The sequence below is a fragment of the Hakea prostrata genome, chromosome 4 (genome assembly GCF_041222555.1).
Source record: "Hakea prostrata isolate BN-2017 chromosome 4, UWA_Hpros_2, whole genome shotgun sequence".
Lineage (NCBI taxonomy): Eukaryota > Viridiplantae > Streptophyta > Magnoliopsida > Proteales > Proteaceae > Hakea > Hakea prostrata.
In genome coordinates, this window is record NC_142603.1 from 53,305,678 (window position 1) to 53,324,803 (window position 19,126).

The window sequence follows — 19,126 nt, forward strand, 5'->3', positions numbered from 1 at the left end:
AGAGCAGGATTTGGCTTTCTTCTAAGAAATTCTGAGGGATTGGGGCCGACCGGAGATGTGCCGGCCATGGCCCGGGGGAGGAGCGATGTTATCTCGGTGGCCGTGGGCCGGGAAACCCTTTCTCCCTGTGTTTGGTGCCCTCGTGTGGGTGTGTCGCGTCTCTCGTCGCCGTCGTGGTCGGTCGTTCCGTGGGCTCGCCGTGTCTGTGGGGCCCTTCCTGCGTGGTGGTTGGTCTTCCCTCCTGGTTCTGGTTGTCGGGTGTCTGGGCTCTGTCCCCCTCTTTTTCTCCTTTCCAAAAAAAAATTGAAGTAAGAAAAAAAATTCAACTGCTATGATTTTTTCGTGGGATTAAGAGGTTGTATGGCAATGATTCTATGCCAAATTTCCCAATTCGGCACAGAATGCATTTTTTATGCTTCTGTGCTAAATTGGGCAAATTTGGCATAGAATCTATACTGAAATCTTGTATGGTTGGACACAGATGGGCACGTTTCTCTGGCAAAATTTGCAAAAAATCTTGTATGGTGTATACAAAATTGGAAATAGGGGAAGATCTTGGGATCTGTCATTTTAAAGACATAACCATATGTTTGGCTATAAGGTTGTAACTTATAATCCCTAACATTTACCAAAAGAATAACTTATAATCCCCAATACCCTCCATCTCCATTCTGGGGCTTTAAGTTTGGGCTCTTTGTTTTACCACAACAAACACATACAAAATTGAATTCCCGATATCCTACAAATCTGTCCTATATCAAAATAAGTTGTGAAAGAAGTTAGTAATCCTATTTGTAAGAGGAATTCCAACCTCAATACAGACAAATTCCAATCACCTCTCTCCAAGGTAAAAAGATAAAAAGGCCAGGTTGATAAGAAAATCCCATTGAGACAATCTAGAAGTAGGATGAGAACTCATACATAGAAAGGTAGCATTCCAGTAAGCAGAAAATATTCTATCTTAAGTGAGAACCAAATGGATTTAGCCAGTCAGGGATAAAGCTAAAACTATTATCAACAGCAACAACAGACTAACAATAATGGAAGTGGGCATCAAATAGAAACAGAAGAAATATGAGGAAGAAGAATATAATATGATGGATTCACAGTAGATTTCAGAATTCTAATACAACAGAATCATATGACTCCCTACCAACAAGTAATCAAAACATGTAACTCCACATTGCAGCGTTTAGGTAGCTGAAAATAACCAGAAATACTTCAATACCCCAAAACTAAGTGAAGACCTCAGAAGAGAAACATATAGTATACGTTTTATTGGTTGAAGGAAATCCTCTTAATGGCCTATTCAACAATATATGTATCATATACAAAATGAAGAGAAAGTGGCCAGCAACGGAGCTCAAGATCAACTAAAGACGGAAAGCAAGAGCCAAGACAGCAAGAAGCTGGAAAATACCTCCACTCGCAGTTGAACGAAGATGAAGAAGTGGGTTGCAGACACACGGCTTGGGTTGAAGAGAGATCGTTTGCAGAGATGCTTCCAACCAGAGAGGGCTTCGCTTGCACAGGGCCTTCGGCTTCTGACAGAGACCGGTTGCAGAGATTCTTCGAAAAGAGAGTTTCGAGAGACCAGAGAGAGTCGAGACTCGAGAGTGACCAGAGAGACTCGATAGAGTTGAGAGAGACGAGTAAGAGGAACGGAGAGTTTAAGTTTATTAGTTTAGGGCTAATGTGAGAAATTACATCGATAACCCTACAGGAGGAGGACGATGTATGACATGAAAATCGATTTCAATTCTACCAAAAAGGAGGATCTATTTCAATTATCTAAGGGTGGTTGTAGAACGCATGTGTTTCAAATGCGTGCAAGTGAGGATAAAACAGTCATTGTGTAGTCTATTTACAAATTTGTGGAGGGAAAAACCCTAAACCCACAACCCAAATATATAAATAAAATTAAGAAGAGGGGAAAACGATTAAAAGGAATTCATGTTACTCTTAAGCTTGAACACAACCACCGATTCTTAGGAAAGAGGTTCATCTTTTTCGTATTCTCTATACAGTGGCCCAATCCATCGAATTCAGTTTGTTGTACCGGTTCATCTCTTCTCCGTAATAGTTGAGGTCAGTGGATAAATCGGCTTTATTCATTAGGATTCTTCTGTGTTCATATTATTTTTCTCGTTTTCCATCGGCTTTATTCATTAGGATTCTTCTGTGCTCATATTTTTCTTCTCGTTTTCCATTTTTTCTTTAATTCTATTAATTTTATCTATTTCGATAGAAGAGGCTGATAACTGGAGTATCTACGCTTGTGTGGTTCTGATCATTGTGACTTATGAGCCTTATCTGACGATTAGAACCTCCAAGGATTTCAAATAAGTAGGCCGTTTTTGTTTTTCACTGCTGAACTCTTAATTTTTGTTGGCTTGTTTCAATCTTCAACTCCCATAGCCGTGTTCTTGTGAACCCATTGTCACACATGAATAGCTAAATACGAGTAAGTGTTCTGATCACTTCAGCCGTGTTATCGCATGTTTGTGTTCGTGCATGTTGATCGTGCAAAGTTTCTAGTTTGTTTTCATCTATTATGTAATGTTTATTTCAGTTGTTGACTCCACATGCTATTATCCAGGAACCATTAAAACTTAACTGGAAGTTTGGTCAGATACTCAGGAATCTTGCCTCTCTTGTTCAAGTTCTCAGCTGAACAACATCAAAGGATAGGCTTGAAATGTGTGACATGTCAAAACTTGCCTATTAGAAGTCTGATAAGCTGAATCCTTAACATTGAAGCATCATTGACGCTTTCATTCTTAAAAGATAGACTAGGAGAATCGAAGTAGGAAGAAGATGCCACAGATATTGGATTTGGAAGCAGAGGGAGATTCTATTGATGATTTCAGTTCTCACCAAATAAAAGAGGAAGAAGTGGGGGAAGAACAGGAATCAGATGATGACGGTTAAGAGCAAAATCCTTTGACTTTAGGTTTCGTTGAGAAGCCTAAAGGTCCCCATTCCCTTCTCCGTCAACTATTTCCAAGCAAGGCTGGAGGAGTGCCTGTATGTATTTAATTATGGATTTCCTCTTTTTGCTGTTATGTATATATATATATATCTATTTTTTTTCAATATGAATAGGTATAGTTTTTTTTTTTTTTTTTTTTTTTTTTTTTTTTTTTTTTTTTTTTTTTTTTTTTTTTTTTTTTCTCAATGAGGTAGTTCTCTTTAAGTTCTTTTTGGATTGATTAATATCCTCTTTTAATGCCCGCAGGCCTGGTTAGACCCCCTTGATTTGCCATCAGAGAAATCTCGTGTTTGCGACTTCTGTGGAGACCCCTTACAGTTTCTCCTTCAGGTTTGTTCTGCATCTGACATTTATTTTTCCTCCTCGCAAAAAGCTGCATTTGCTTTTGCTGAGTGGTTCTCAACTTCTAGGCTTTTGATTCTTCCATGTTTCATCCATGAGTTTCAAGAAATTATAGTATAAAGAATCAACAAAGTCTGAATGGTTTTGCTGTTAGGTATATGCTCCAGTTGCTGAGAAGGAATCGACATTCCATCGGACTTTATTTGTGTTCATGTGCCCATCAATGGTATGCCTTCTCAAAGATCAGCATGAGCAATGGAATCATGCAGCAGACAAGCCAGCACGGAGGTGTTCTTTGCAAAAACTTTCTTTTGGAGCATATTTGCTTATTCTTCCTTTTAAGTTGTAAGTGTTCCTGACACTGAAAATGCTTTCTAAAGTGTGAAGGTTTTCCGTTGTCAGTTGCATCGTTCAAATCCCTTTTACTCAAGTGAACCTCCAAGACATGATGGGACTGACAAACCATCCACAATTGGAGGTACTCTTTCTATTTTATTTTTTGAGTAGGTTCTCATGCCTTTTTTTGAAAGCCTTTTGGTAATTTCTAATTGTACTTTCTAATATTCAGAGTTAACTAAAGATTTGAGAGGATTATTATTTTCATGCTCAGGGTTCTCCATAGGCTATCTAGGCAATCATTTGTTTATAATTGAAAATGGGTACTAGGTAGTTACTAGTTATGGAGATATAGGCTTATAGTTAGCTGTTCTCTCATAACTGCTACTAAGTTATGCTTATTAAGCATAGGTGGGTTTTAGGGGAACATTGATGGAATGTTGCCGAATTTACTTTTCCTTAGCTTTTTGGCATGGTATAATTCTTGCCAAAAGCAGGGGGGAAAAGCTCCTCTCTACCCCATCCCAAATGAAAACCCTAATTTGTGTTTATGACATATTTTTATATGTATATAGAACATGCGCAAATGAGTGGCAAGACCCTTATAAAGAGAAATATAAATAAAGAGTATGCAAATACCATGAGAAATATTCAAGATGACCTCCTAATGAAACTAGGGATCTAGGGTTAAGTATGAAGTTGTAATTTTCCTAGATTTGTGGCCGCCCAGGAAATCCCACCAAAGAAGGATGAAATTTCTAGGATTTTAGAAGGTAAACTTCACACTTTCAGGCTTAGTATAGTGTGAACAGGGTTTGGGATAATTGCAGAATTCTGGACTTAGGGCTGAAGAAGGTTCGGCCAGGGTAGACTTCGGTCTTATATAAGCTGGTTTTGCAGATTCTGAACTAGGTCACAGTGTTTTAGAAGGCTTATGGGGTCTGGGTAATCTGTTTAGGGTTTTCTGGAGTCCTAAAAATTCTGCAGAAGTCTCAATGAAGGAATGACTTGCAGAATTTTTCTGGTTATGTAAAATGTAGGTTGAATGGACAAATAACTTGGGGATTGTATTCTAGGTTTAGGTGCGATCCTAGGAGGAGAGGAAAGAGGTCAAGAGGGGCTGGGGAGATGGGATAACCAACGGCGGGTACTGCTGCTATCGCAGAAACAGTGGAGAAGGGGAGGAGGCCTATGGCTGCCAAGGGAAGGGGTAGGGTTTGCTGAACCAGAAGGGGAAGGGGAGGGGTTGGGGGTGTTTCTTGGGCTAGGCAAGAGGGTAGGGGCAGGGAAGGTTACGGTGGAAGGGGGAGGGTCCTCTAGGGTTGTGCAGGAAAGGGGGAAGGGTGTGGGAGGCTGCTGTACTCACTTGATTGCTTGGGGATTGAATGCTTGGCTGCTTGAAGGCTTTGATGATGCTTCTACTCTGTTGGATTGATGAAGAAGATGAAGAACTAGAACAATTTTACTCAACCAAGGCCTACCCAACAAGGGGAACCTGGTCCTCAACTCAGTCAATTCAATTAATCATCAAACTGATAAATAACATTGCATAAGAGGCTATTTATAGCCTAAAATAATCGACTCTAACTCCAACTGGGATTTCCTTACTTATAGAATCCCATTACATATTGGATTGGACTCTCTTTGAAGAGGAATCGTATTTGAAAGGAACAGTAGAACCGCCCAAAACTTATGTATACTTCAACATTAGACTTTTTATTACTATTGTTAGAAAATTTGAAAGGAAAAAGAAGTAAATATATTTGAAGGAAAGAGTGAAGGGGGTTTATTTTGGATGAGGTGTCACCGATATTCTTCTTTGCCTGCAGATCATTGATTCAGTTTGAAATTTTTTAGTAATGTTTAATAAGTCTGAGGGTGCAATCATTGAATAGCCTGGAGCAGATTTGGGATGAATCTACTGTCATGTCATATGTGTGACTCATGCCATATTAGTTGCAGAAGTTTATGAAAAGGATATATAATGCATCCTTCAAAAAAATTTTCAGTAGTCTCATTGCTTCAGTGATGTCTTGTTTTAGCTGCACTCTGTTGTTGGTGTGGTACATGGAAGGGAGATAAAGTCTGTAGCAGTTGCAAGAGTGCCCGGTATTGCTCAAAGAACCACCAGGTAATTAACAGTGGTGAATCTCAAAATGCTGGCCTGTGACTTGGATCAATCCCGTGAAAATTTGATATTCTTCCATTGTTGCAGACGATGCATTGGCTTTCAGGACATAAAGCTGGTTGTCAAGGAATCTGCACTTATGGCAGCAGAACTACAACGGGAGAGACAGACAGAGGTTTATGAATAATTCTGGTTAATTTGGTGAAATGCCCTCAAATATTCTAGTGCACCTAATCCTATGCAAGTGACACATATAAACCTCAAACTTTTGTTAGACTGGGCAATTGCACGATGGTTGCATCACTAATAATTCAATCAATACTTGATTTTAGTACTTGGATTTGTAGGAGAGATGAGTTGTTATTGGAAGTAAAAGGTTCAATCTTTTATGTTTACAACTGTATGATAGTTATAAGGCCTATCAAGTTGGTAACCTAGCATTGAAGCATAAGATTCTGGTACAATGCATAGATCATGAATTCTCAAATATGTTGTGCTGCATTCCCGCTGCTTCCAATATTTGGACACTGGTTCACCAGTCGTTAATTTGTTCAATTGCAGTTGCCAACAAAGCTTTATGGTCTGAATATGAAATCATAAGCAAGGATGAAGACACAGAGGCATTTGATGGTAATGAGTACTCAAATTCAAAGGTTTCCAAAGGCCAGCTGGATGAAACAATGAAGTCACTGTTGGATTTTAAGGTATGTTTGCATTGCATTGCATTGCACAGCTGATATTTGCTTCTGGTTCCATCTAGTCGGATCGTTAATGGTTGCTTCTTTTGATGTGGATGCTAGGATGATCAGAAATGCTTGGCTTATTTCGAAGAGTGCAGTGCTAAAGCTCCCGAGCAAGTAATGAGGTGGAGTACTGCTGAACTGTAAAAAAATGAGTTCTCTGTCTCTATATGATTTCAATTTCAGCCTAATGAGGAACCTAGATATGGTATGATCTAACTCATGTTTATCTCTGGTCAAATTGCCCTGCAACTCTGTGTTTCTCCCCATCACTATCAGCAGTTTAGTTTTCAGGAAGTGCAAATAATGGATTTAAACTTTCACGAGATGTTGATAAATCTTCTCTCATCTGATAAGTTTCGATGGTTTGTAGAATGGTGTATGTTTGACATAAGTTGTGGTGGTATATATAGTTTACCAGCAATGATCGGCAATTACACAAGGGAGGTGTCTTTTATTAAGTTGTATGACCATAATAAATGTACCTATGTATTTTCAATTGGTACACTGATTGAGTAACCCAACCTACCACCCTAATACGTCCTCCTTGCCCCCTCCCCAACACCCCCAGCCAAAAAAATATGAAAAAAAGGCTCTCTTTTTTTTTTTTTTCTCTTTTTTTTTTTTTTGGGGGGGGGGGGGAGAAAAGCAGAGAGAAGAAAACAAAAGATGTAGTCTGTATTTTGGTGAGTTGACTATCTTTGGCAACCATAATTGTGTTTTTTCTTCTTTATAATAAAAATAGGTTATTCATTCTTCTAAAGTGATAGCATCAATGACTAATGAAAACCAAGGAGCATGGGATGTGTGTGGTACAAAATTTTCACTCTTTGGGACACTCAGATGGATGGTTTTGATAGGACATGGGTTTCTTTAATTAGGTTGATTTTGAGTTGTTTAATGGTTTGAGGAACGTTTGGTTTACAAAAAAGCCTTGATGGGTTGAGAAGGAAATAGTTCTAGGGTTTTATCAAGGGTTCAAAATTAAGGGAATGGGGCTAGGGAACCTTGCGGCAAGGTTAGGGAGGTTTCTTGCTCATATTTTCTTTCTTCTTTTCTTTTCTTTCATTCTTGCTTTCTTCCCTTTTCTTTCTTTCTTTTTTTCTTTTCCTGGTTACACAAGACTTGGGAGTGCTGTTTCTTGGGTTTCAAAGGGGAGGGAGGGGCTGGTACTGCTGGTTGAAGGGTTTGGGTGGTCTAAAAGGCTGAATTAGGTTGAATTCTTGGACTGGAATTAGGGACAGCTAGGTTCTTGATGGTATCTTGATCTGAAACTGCAAAAAATAGCTGCTGCAGGGTAGAGGGAGATGAGAAGAATGAAAAGGGATTGGGGAGGGGTTTTAATTTAATGATTTGCAGGTTCTTGGTGTTAGAGAGGGCTGGAATTATTTGCCAGACTGAACAAGCCAGATTGTAGGCTTCAAAAGGGCTCTTCAAACGACAGCGAAGGACCCTGCTCGATACCTCCTTGGCTGTAAACTTTTCATTCTTCCATTGATCAAAAACTCCTTTCGACACCAGCAGGCATGACACTTTATAGCCTTCACAAGATTCCAAAATAAAACCAACTTCTAATAGACCTAACTTAACTTATTCTTGGACTCCTAAGTAGACTAGACAACTACAGCTGAAATAAACTACTAATTGGGATTCTTTAACTGATTAGAAACCCAACTAAAATACTTAACCAAATAAAAGAAAAAGACCCAAAAGAGACAAAGATACCCCTTGTGGTTGCGCATTCTTGCGGCTTCTGTTGGGGGCCCTTTTGTTGTTCATCAATTCTCCCCAACTTGAAAACACTCATATAAATTAGGATGGATCCTCTTGAAATCATCCGCATGAATCCGTGGGCTCTCACTAATAGGCTTGCCCTTCCACTTGACTAAGAATGCATGGTATCCAGGTCCTTTTTGCGTGGTCTTGAGCTTGTCATCTAATACATGCTTAATAGTATCTTGTTCTGGAGTGGTGAGTTGGGGCAGTCGTAGCATATGCTTACTGTCTCCTTTATCCAAATGAAGCCCTATGTATAGTATAGATATGGATCTGGTACATTAAAGATATTGCTAAACTGTAGGACGTAAGCATTAGGTCCCATACAAGTGAGTACTTTGTAGGGTCTTGTCTTCTTGCGGTGAAGCTTAGTATTCACTTCGACTGGATACCTCTCTAGATGAATGCAAACCATCACCATATCTCCTAGCTTAAACTCTACAGCTCTCTTTTGTTGGTCTACCTGTGCTTTGTATATTTCTGTGTTAAGGGCTATCTTCCTCCTGACATCTGCATGTACCTCCATGATGTGTCATATGATTTCATCTTCTTCTATGCTTTACCTAGTTTTAGCTGACAGGGGAATTAGTTGCCAGAGTGAAGAAGGGAGATCGCAGGCTTCAAGAGAGCTCTTTAGACAACCAGAGGGTCCTCCTCAAAAGGACCCTGCTCGATACCTCCTTGACTGTAAATTCTTCATTCTTCCATTGAGCAAAAGCTCCTTTTTAACAGCAGTAGGCATGAGAATTTATAACCTTTACTAGATTCCAAAATAAAACCAACTTCTAAAAGACCTAACTTAGCTTATTCTTGGGCTTCTAAGTAGACTAGTCAACTGCAATTGAAATGAAAGACTAATTTGGATTCTGTAACTTATTAAAATACATAACCCAAAAAAAAAAAAAGGCCAAAAGAGAGCTGGGCATGCAGCTTCTGTTGGGGGCCCTTTTGTTCACATTAATGACATTGACTGATGCTACACTTTCTGTGATCTGTGATTGAACTAGTGGACTATTATGGAGAGACTAGGCTCTATTACAGAGATTGGATCATTGATTTGCATTATTAAATTATTGCAGGTATTGTAGGGATGCAAAGGCCAAACCATTGTGGCCCATGTTAAGTGGCCGTCCATCAAAGGCAGATATTCCCAAATGCAACTACTGCAATGGTCCAAGAAATTTTGAATTCCAGGTTAAGAGATCCATCATTCCCTGTCTTGATTTGAGTGATACAATTTTGCAATGGTTCAGCTAGTTTATCTGTCTACACAAATTTGCTTGCTTCACTGAATCTCTTCCATGTCTGTCATCATGATGTCAATCTTTCATTCTGGTATATGCACAGATCTTGCCCCAGCTGCTGTACTACTTTGGGGTGAAGAATGATCCAGGTTCTCTTGACTGGGCAACCATTGTTATTTACACCTGTACGGCATCTTGTGAAGCAAGGATCAGGTACAAAGAGGAATTTGCGTGGGTTCAGCCATATTCTCCTTCTGCTGGGATACCCTGGTGGAGTCGAATCTTATCTGAAACTAGCAAAATTTCATCTGCTTAAGGACGTGGTTTTTGTTATTTCCTAAAATAATGTAAAAATATAAACGTTTTCTTTTAGGGGAAGAACAAATTAAGGGTCAAGGTTAAATATTCGGCAGATTTTTGTGGCTGGATAAAATACAGTGAGTACTCTTTAAGTTTTTGCTTAATATTTATAGGAGAGAAATAAAGAAGATGACGATGGGCGGGGAGACATAAGGATTGAGGTAAGAGGGTGTTAGTCGAAGAGGTGCACTTAAGAGAACTTGTTATGGTCCTTATGAATTGGTGGGACATTTCATTGGTGGCGTGGTGTAATTCGATGAATATTACATGAGGATGACTTGAAAGGATATGTTGTTTGGGAGGAAGGGTATTGGGTCTAATGAAAGACTTGCTATAAGTGTTTTGGGGTTTTACTTTTATATAGTAGTATGATAGAATAAGCATGTTCATGTGTAAAAGCTTTTGATTATTTATTGTAATACTGTTTGTCCAATGAAAGTATTCAAACCTCAAAGCAATCTTAAAAACCAAAGCCCCTCTTCTTTGGTCTGTTCCCTATAAAGAAGACATCTTTCAAAAGGGCGAGGGATTGAGTTGGTAAAGCATTCAATTTCTTGTAAGCTGCTGCTGATTTGATCTGGTTATTGTTATTATTAGTGTTGAATTTGGATTTTGTCAACACAGCTTGAACCAGAGCCAAACATAACCTTTTGGTTTGCTCTTCAGTCTGGTAATGAAATATGATTAAAATTAGAGGTTCCATGTATGAGTCACCGTCTATGGTTCTACTTGTGTATTTTTTTTGTGGGGGTTCTTATTCTGTTCCGGAAAGGAGAGTTAGACTAAGAAACATACTAGTAAAGTCCCAAAGCTTGCAATGCTATGTTTGGGTTATTGAAGGCCTTAGAAAGTATCCTTGTTCTTGGGTAGAGTTTCTCTGGAAGTTTCTTTTTTAATATTCTTCTCAAGGGAGTAAAGAGCCACTTGGACCACTTCTTCCCCACATGATAAGAGTAGGATCCACCTTAGAATACTCATAAAATGAAACAAATGGGTCGCCCTAGAGGATATTATATGGGTCACCCCAACCTTATTATGTGGTGGAAAAACATGAGTGAAATATATACCTCTTCCTTGAGGAAGAGGTGATCTAGACACGCCATTAGGCTGATTCATTTTCGGAGAGCTGAATAGAAGATTCTATGGCTTTAGCTCAGAATTGGCCAATTCTAAAAACAACTGTTTGGGAGGGGAAGGGGAATAGTGGAAAATGGACTTTTTTTTTTTGCAATCTAAATCCCTTCTATGATTGGGGGGAAATTCCCTTCTATGACTGAAAAAAAAAAAAAACAAAAACAAAAAAACAAAAAAAAACTCCATTAGTATCAAGGACAAAAGCCAATGAGATGACTGGAATTTGTTTGACACTAATCCAATATAAGTGTTCATGTCAGTGTTTAACATTACTGCAATAATGTTTTGTCAATAGAAACATACTTAAAATAAGTAGCTAAGCTATATTTTTTTTTTCCTTGAACTACAGTTTCATCTGGGCCAGTTTGCATGTACCTTGACTACATCCTCAGGGTAGACACCTCAACGAGAGTCAAACCGCAACCTCTTCACTAAGAGGTGTAGGTCTTACTGCTAGAGCAACTATGCGTTGGCAAACTAACTAAGCAAATTTAGTTTTTTGATAATAGTAGTTCAGCTAATTATATTAAGTGAAAAGAGGTGCCATTTCTAACAAGGGTGGGCTATGCTGATTCTGAAAATAGAATAAAGCAATGCCTGCTTGCAGTCCAATTCAACAGTTTAGTGCTTGCCTACCATTCAATCTGCAGTTGATCTCTTTGGTAACAAGTAAATCTACTGAAAAGTGGGGTTTTCTTTAGTAATTATAATGTAACGGTTGCAAAGCACATCTCTAATTTCCGTTTCCTAATTAACGAAAGTCTCTTCATGATTGGTGTTTTGGAAATTTAACTGTTCAAGTTTTGCAGGAAGGAGAGTTTTTTTATTAATTCCGTATTGTCTTTCATTCTCACATACTATATTCACTGCTTCAATATTCCAATCAGGAGTGTAAGAAGTTAGACTCTACTGCATGTCAATTTTGGAATAGGAAGGTAAACAATCCAACCCCCTCCAATCAATATCGTCAATTTTAGCATCCCTTCAATGAATAATCCTCAGTCATTAGAGAACCATCGAGGTCCAAACAGAAAGAGCAAAACAAAAACCCTAATCAACCTTGGCAAAATGGTAAGTAATGACTTTGGTGATTTACTCTATTCCCTAATTAAATAAAAATTCGACACTAAAAACAATTGTAGATGAACAGGGACAAAAGATTTACAAAGAGGAAATTTTCTTTACAGTCAATAAGAGGATAAATGATGAGCCCAGATAAACCTCAAAAGGGGATTCAACAAGAACCTCTGGCATGGGGGCTGATCAGTTCTGAGCAAGCGAATGACACTCACCTGCTCAACACCCCCACTTGCATCAGAGCACTCTCAAGGGGTGGTTCTTAACCCAGCCACACCATTAAGGGTAATGTTTGAGAAACATATCCCAGAAAAAGGTGAGTTCTTATTGCCATGTATTAACACCAGCTGCTGAACCTTCACACCCCACACATGGTTGAATTTGACACAGATGACGATTGGGAGAGCATTTGGATTGTATTTGTCATTTGGGTGATCCCCAACATTACCTGACATCTTGATCCCCATCGTTGCATTCTCCATGTACACATCAGACATTGTAATGTTTTTTATTACCTCTCCCCTACCAATGTTAGTCTGCAACTCAAATTTTTTCCCAATTGCTAATTCAAGTTCTTGGACTTCCATAGAGAGTAACAATGAATGCCATACAAGGAAATGAAAATTCAATATTCATACTCGTAAGTCGTAACCATAGTATGAAACTTCCTTTGATTTTGGCAAAATTTTGTCAATATTTTGTCATTTCGATACTAAGCAAAACAAGACCATGGCCGGTATACAAGTCTGCAAAGTTGTTAAGAAATCACTGAGATTTCAATAATTTGCTGAAATTTTGCCGAAATCCGAAAATGTCTGTTAATTTTGAAAATTCCAAGAGGTTGTATCATACCGAATTTATGGCTGTAGAAGAAATAAACATAAGGTGGTTCATCTGTTGATTGGATAGCACTGTGGGGAAATGGATAAGGTGCATCATTTGAGAAACTCCATCTTTTTAGATATCCATCAAAACCTACACAGCCATTTATGTTAATTTCACGATCAACTTACATACCATGATCATCTTACAAATTCCCTAAGGTAGGCAATTGATGATACTACCTATAAAAGGGCAACAACAAACTACTTGGATAACTTTAACCATACTATGTCATGACTTGCTTATGTCCAGTATTGAAAATACTCTTCCACAACCCCATGGATACTCTATTGAAAGAAAAAAAGGGCACCAATTTTTGGTGTTCTTGGGCGAGATGGCAAGATGAACCAAAATATAAACTATGCGTGGAACTCATTTCTTATAAAATGTTGAGCTACCAAGCCAATATCTCAATCAATCTTACCACGCAGTTAGCTTGATCTCACACCAACAGGAGTTGGAGTTTGATGGACAAGTAATACTCAGCCTTACTTTTATTCATCGGTAGAACCCAAGGGTCTTTCTTTTACAATAAATACTACAAGCCTTGAAGTCGAAGAGGCTTGGGTACTTGGTAGTTGGTACGCATTGGCCATTGGGTAAACATATGTTGAGATTTCTGCTATTATTTTTGTCAAGGTCTCGTTTCTTTGCTTTGTATCTGTTTTCACTTCCCTACGTTTCCCACCTGAACATAAAAAATTCATTGATGCTAGTAGCTCAAAGTAAAAAGGCCATTAAATACTTGAAAGAGAACCCCTTCTGTTGACAAATTTCCCCCTTTCATTTCTATGGAACAGCAATTATAGACGTCTTAGCAATAAGTAACAACTAACAACAAGATCTTTGATCAGCAGCAACTTACAAGACGTCTCACTCCCCCTATGCCATAGTCAACTAACAGTGCACATTATACGGCATCAGCTGCACAACAGCCAATATGAGCACACACCCTGCAAATTGCAAGATCCAACATTTGAGAACCAAGAGAGCAGACCAGGTGACCTTTGGAAGGAAGCAGATGACATGATTGGCCTTTCACATTGCTTTGGATGGTTGTCTTCAACTGCTAGTACAATGGCCTGTTAAAAGGCCCGTCAACTTCACATTCAGTTCTCATGGCCTCAATGGTTTCAACCCAAGTGAAGCTCGAATCCTGTTTTGTTCAGCAATCTCCGGATCTGGATGATCAGTCCCATCATCCTTCTTTTCCTTCTTCTCCTTTTTCTTCCTTGACTCCTCTCTGGCAGGCCCATCCTCTGCCCCATCTGTGCGCCTCCGAGGACTGACACTACTGCGGTGCCTCTTGCGGTACTCTCCACCTTCACGGTCCCCACGATCTTTTCGGTCCCTAGGACTCCTGCTCCGACTCCTAGAACGACTCCTCCTCCTCCTCCTCTCCCTTTCTCGTTCTCTATCACGTCCATAGTCTTTTTCATCTCGGACACGGTAACGATCCCTGTCTCGCTCCCTATCTCGGTCTCTATCCCTGTCTCGCCCCCTCCCACGATCCCTGTCATAGTCCCTGTCATAATCCCGGTCCCTGAAAAATGAAATGTTATATTGAGAATATATGGCTCCAAAATCAAAATTCTTAAGTACAGTTACATAGAAAATAGGTTCCAGCATGCAGTATGACCAAGACTCATAGTACAATAAAATTTATGCCTCCAACAATGCTGACAGAAGACCCGGTACCCTTGATTTCATGTAATTGGAGAATACATCATAAAAAATCCTAAAATTCCAAAACAATATGACTATAGTAATTCAGTATGTGTGACCCATCATACTTCTCACTGCACACTACCAGTGCAGAGAAACCTGGCAGGGTCATTGCAAATTATTATAGGAAGCTTTGCATCTGCTAAAGGCTTAAGATGCCCTAGCAGCCAAATAGAAATCGATAAAAATATAAATGAAAAAAAGAGCAGCAAAATCAGCTTCCATTCTGTTCATTTAGGAACCCTCTGACAGAGTACAGACCCATTCTAGTCTAATGTGGACAGACTGACCAAACCAAGGAAAACATTTCAAATTTCAGGCTTCAAAGCACCTTGACAATAAGCCTGCTTTTCCAGATCCCAGTTTCATGTACATGGCAAAAGCATAAAAATCACCATAAATTCCAACACAACATAACTAAGGTAATGCATTAATGTGCGACTCATCATACTTCTCACTGCACACTACCAGTGCAGAGAAACCTGGCAGAGTCATTGCAAATTATTATAGGAAGCTTTTCATCTGCTAAAGGCTTAAGACGCCCTAGCAGCCATATAGAAATCGATAAAAATATAAATGAAAAAAAGAGCAGCAAAATCAGCTTCCATTCTGTTCATTTAGGAACCCTCTGACAGAGTACAGACCCATTCTAGTCTAATATGGACAGGCTGCCCAAACCAAGGAAAACATTTCAAATTTCAGGCTTCAAAGCACCTTGACAATAAGCCTGCTTTTCCAGATCCCAGTTTCATGTACATGACGGAGGCATCAAAAAATCACCACAAATTCCAACACAACATAACTAAGGTAATGCATTAATGTGTGACTAATCATACTTCTCACGGCACACTACCAGTGCAGAGAAACCTGGCAGGGTCATTGCAAATTGTTGTAGGAAGCCTTTCATCCACTTAAGGCTTAAGATGCACTAGCAGTGATACCGAATATAGAAGTATGAATAAAGAAGAGCAGAAAAATCAGCTTCAAGCATGTTCTGTTAGGAACGTCCCAGAGTACAGGTCCAATCCAGCCTAATGCGGATGGAGACTGACCAAGGGAGTATATTTCAAACTGCAGGGTCTGGCTAAAGTAAATTATCATAATATCCAACCATCTACAAAAATCTGAATAACCAATATGAAAGAACTTCCACGTATGACATAACTCAACTCACTGAAATAAACCAATGTCTGGAGTTCACAAAGTGTCATGGCGTCTAAACAAATCAAGGTAGCCAACAAACCAAGGTGGCACTGTCAACGTGCCTGGATGCCTTAACAACTATGTTGGATATAAAGAAACTTTTTATAACAGTTGGCAAGGTGTATCTGTTAAAAATATTTTAAACATAAACAAAATGCAGTTCCTGATGAATCAATGGGGAGTGAAGTGTAGGACACATCATCAATTATAGTGTTCCTTTTCTCTTGAGCAAATAAATTGAACTTTTACATGGGATGCAAGTAGGGTAGGTTACCTGTGTCTGTGACTGTCACGCTTTCTATCCCTGTCTCTTTCTCTACCAGGGCTTCGGCGATAATAGTCCTGTCACATAGTACTTAACGTAAGTGATGGTCCAGAACTACACAGAATTGAGACTTTGGAACTAAACAAAGCAACTCCAACCTTTTCATGAGACCCATTTTCCAATGCAGCCATAGTTTGGTCTTCCTCTTCTTTTTCCTCCTCTTCTTCAAAATCATCTTCCAAAGCACTTCTTCTGAGTTCCAATGTTCCATTGGTTTCAAGAGTCCACCTATTCAAGTAAAACACACTAGTTAAACCATGAATTCAAGGAGCTGGCCAAAGCTCAATAAAGGGGCAAAACAAGATGCAAATGAAAAAATTTAAGGCAATCAACAAAATAGATAAAAGGGAGCGAATGATCAAAATTATGGAATTGTAAATTACTAAATTCATCAATAATTATGCATTGGTTAAACAATCACTCTAAATGATAAACTTACAATATACTGTAAGTAACTGCTAATAAGCCACACATTACGGATAGCCATGCCACCCTTGATTTATTTGTAGCAGTTATATGAAGAACTTTTTGTTTGTAAGAGAAAGAATTGCGAAACCATATCAAGCAATTCAATTGTAGCAAAACAAGTAGGGTATAGCTGAGACAAACTACAGAGTCAACCACAAAAAAAAATTATTTCAAATTTGATTAAGTGAATTTCACATGGAAAAAAAAAATAGGGAGGGGGGGGCTGTGCAAGAAGGGAAAAAGCAATTCTCAAATCACTTCCAATGAAAACTATGGATAAAACAGAGATTGAAGAATGTTAAAGAAAACATATAATTAAGGCTAATAACCATGATCAGATTAATGAAGGTCACCTTTTCTTGATCCGTGGTAGAGCAATGTCACATGAATAATCTGTTGTCAGGAGTTCATCAATAAGCTCATCCACATGAGTAAGGCTAAAACCTGAGCCAACAACAGAAGATATGCACATCAATACAAATACTAAAGGTCTATGAACATATCAAAGAGGCATATAAAAAAAACCACCTGGTAGCAAATATTGCAGCAAGGAAAATAAATAGTAAAATCAAAAGACTACACTGGCAATTTAACTTACGTCCATCTGCTAACTTTCGTCTCAATTTTCGATAGTCATTGTATAGAGGCTCTAGATACTGGTATACATCAGTGTCTGTGCCAGTGAGTCGCAAATAAAATGCACCAAGTATGCGAACATATCTGAAAGCCAATTAGAATGTATCAGATAAAAATCATAAAATATTCCAAGACTGAAGAATCATATTTCCCAATGCACTCAAGTGACTTAATATTTTTGCTCCTCCAATCCCAATGATATTGATTAAACAGCTGACAACTATGACACTAATGAACAGAAGAAAAATTAACTACACATCCACACATAAGAAAGTAAATTCATCAAGAAGAAATCAAACTAAGCACAAGAAAAAAGCAGATAGACAACGCAAAAAACTACAACTATTTGCAGCCAACCATGCCCAATCCATAAAAACTAAATATAAATGTGAACCTTCAGCTTCAGATTTCCAAACCTTTTCACCATCTACATGTTCCCAAAAGTCCCTCAGATGTGGCTTATATGCTATCTACAATTTGAGAACTTGACACATTTAGCGCAAAGAGTTAGTTCGCTGAGGCATGAAAGTTCAGGGAAGTAGGTGTTCATCTCTAAGATAGGTAGCGAATTGCACCTCTTATCATCAGTTTCCAATCTGATGAAGTGGTAACAAAACAGAAAGGATACTCAATTTTTGGAACATAACGAGTGTATATGAATGTAGTGTAACATTAGTTGCAAATCTTAGAGAGGACAATAGCAGTTATAGCGGAGAATCAAATCATACAAATTTACAGGATAATCAACACAAAAATAATTTACTCGGAATAGCAGTAGACGCAACTGCAAGTTAATTAAGCAACTTACAAATTAAAACCCTAACGACATGAGAACGCATACTTAACCCAAAAAACCAATTGCAAATGGCTGTGGTTCCTATCAAGCAGGATGAACTTACTTGTAATCCTCGTTCTTGATGAATTCGACAACGATGTCTTTCTCAGGCTGAATCTGAAGCATCTTCATGACTAAGCACATGAAAGGAGTTGGCTTGCGATTGCCACCATAGGTACCGCCAATATGGTCTAGCTCCATGGCCTTATCGACGAGCGTTTCAGCAGTGAGTCCAAAGCACTGTTCCTTCCAGTAGGTATGTTGGTAGATCTTCGACCTCAATATCTTCTCCACCAGGTTCTGAGGGTTTGTCCCTCGAATGCTCTTCGCTGCAGGGTCCGTTCGATTCGCCATTGCTGGGAACTCGAAAGTCGAAACCCTAAACAGAACCTCAAACTTTATTCAGATTTAACCACAGCAAAGACAGGATTTTCACTTGCCGCAGCGGGAGTCACCAGGATCACGCCACGTGTAAGAAAATATATCTAACGGTAACGGTTGTAGACAAAATATATGCACCCATCCGGCGGCGCATGTATTGGTTTTAGGCGATTCACCTTGAAGGGATGGTAAGAGCTGGAAATCGGAAGGGGAAGTAGTAAGCAGAAACAAGAAATCGGAAGGACTTCGGTTTGAAGGTCTGAACTGAGAGAGTGAGAGTTAGACAATTAGGGCTGCAGAAGAGGGTGTTGATTGAACACGAATTGCAGGTAATGGATAGCGACGAAGGGATCGAATTTTCTAGCTTTCTGAAGCAATTGAAGCAGAAATTGGAGCGAACCCCATTTTGAAGAGGAAGAGCAGAATAAACAAGGATTGGAGAATCTCTGAGAAGCACTTGACCAGGTTTTCTCGATTGGCAAGCAATCACAGCTCTCCCTCTCCCTTCGATCTTCTTTACTTTGATAAGCTGATTCGATTTT

General features: G+C 39.0%; 2 protein-coding genes and 1 pseudogene across 3 annotated transcripts in view; 1 reads left to right on the plus strand and 2 right to left on the minus strand.

The window, feature by feature from the left end:
* The window catches only part of LOC149019593 (transducin family protein / WD-40 repeat family protein), a 32,751-nt gene extending 31,180 nt beyond the window's left edge, over positions 1-1,571 (minus strand). The window contains exon 1 of the mRNA XM_089153568.1: positions 1,421-1,571. The gene's annotated coding sequence lies outside the window, so the exon portion shown is untranslated. The remainder of the gene's footprint in view (positions 1-1,420) is intronic.
* Positions 1,572-1,961: 390 nt separating this feature from the next.
* On the plus strand, positions 1,962-9,849 carry LOC149019594 (uncharacterized; annotated as a pseudogene). The gene is made up of 11 exons (XR_016172726.1): positions 1,962-2,088; positions 2,600-3,027; positions 3,239-3,322; positions 3,489-3,622; positions 3,715-3,812; positions 5,713-5,801; positions 5,886-5,973; positions 6,360-6,502; positions 6,599-6,663; positions 9,394-9,508; positions 9,662-9,849. The product of XR_016172726.1 is annotated as an uncharacterized LOC149019594 (transcript).
* A 3,717-nt stretch (positions 9,850-13,566) lies between these two features.
* On the minus strand, positions 13,567-18,813 carry LOC149019595 (PRP38 family protein). The gene is made up of 6 exons (XM_089153569.1): positions 18,268-18,813; positions 17,331-17,452; positions 17,086-17,176; positions 16,363-16,492; positions 16,214-16,281; positions 13,567-14,554 (listed from the first exon to the last, which is right to left on the minus strand). Exons 1-6 carry the CDS (start codon positions 18,555-18,557, stop codon positions 14,128-14,130), a joined length of 1,128 nt encoding a protein of 375 aa, XP_089009695.1. The 5' UTR covers positions 18,558-18,813; the 3' UTR covers positions 13,567-14,127.
* Positions 18,814-19,126: the final 313 nt, after the last annotated feature.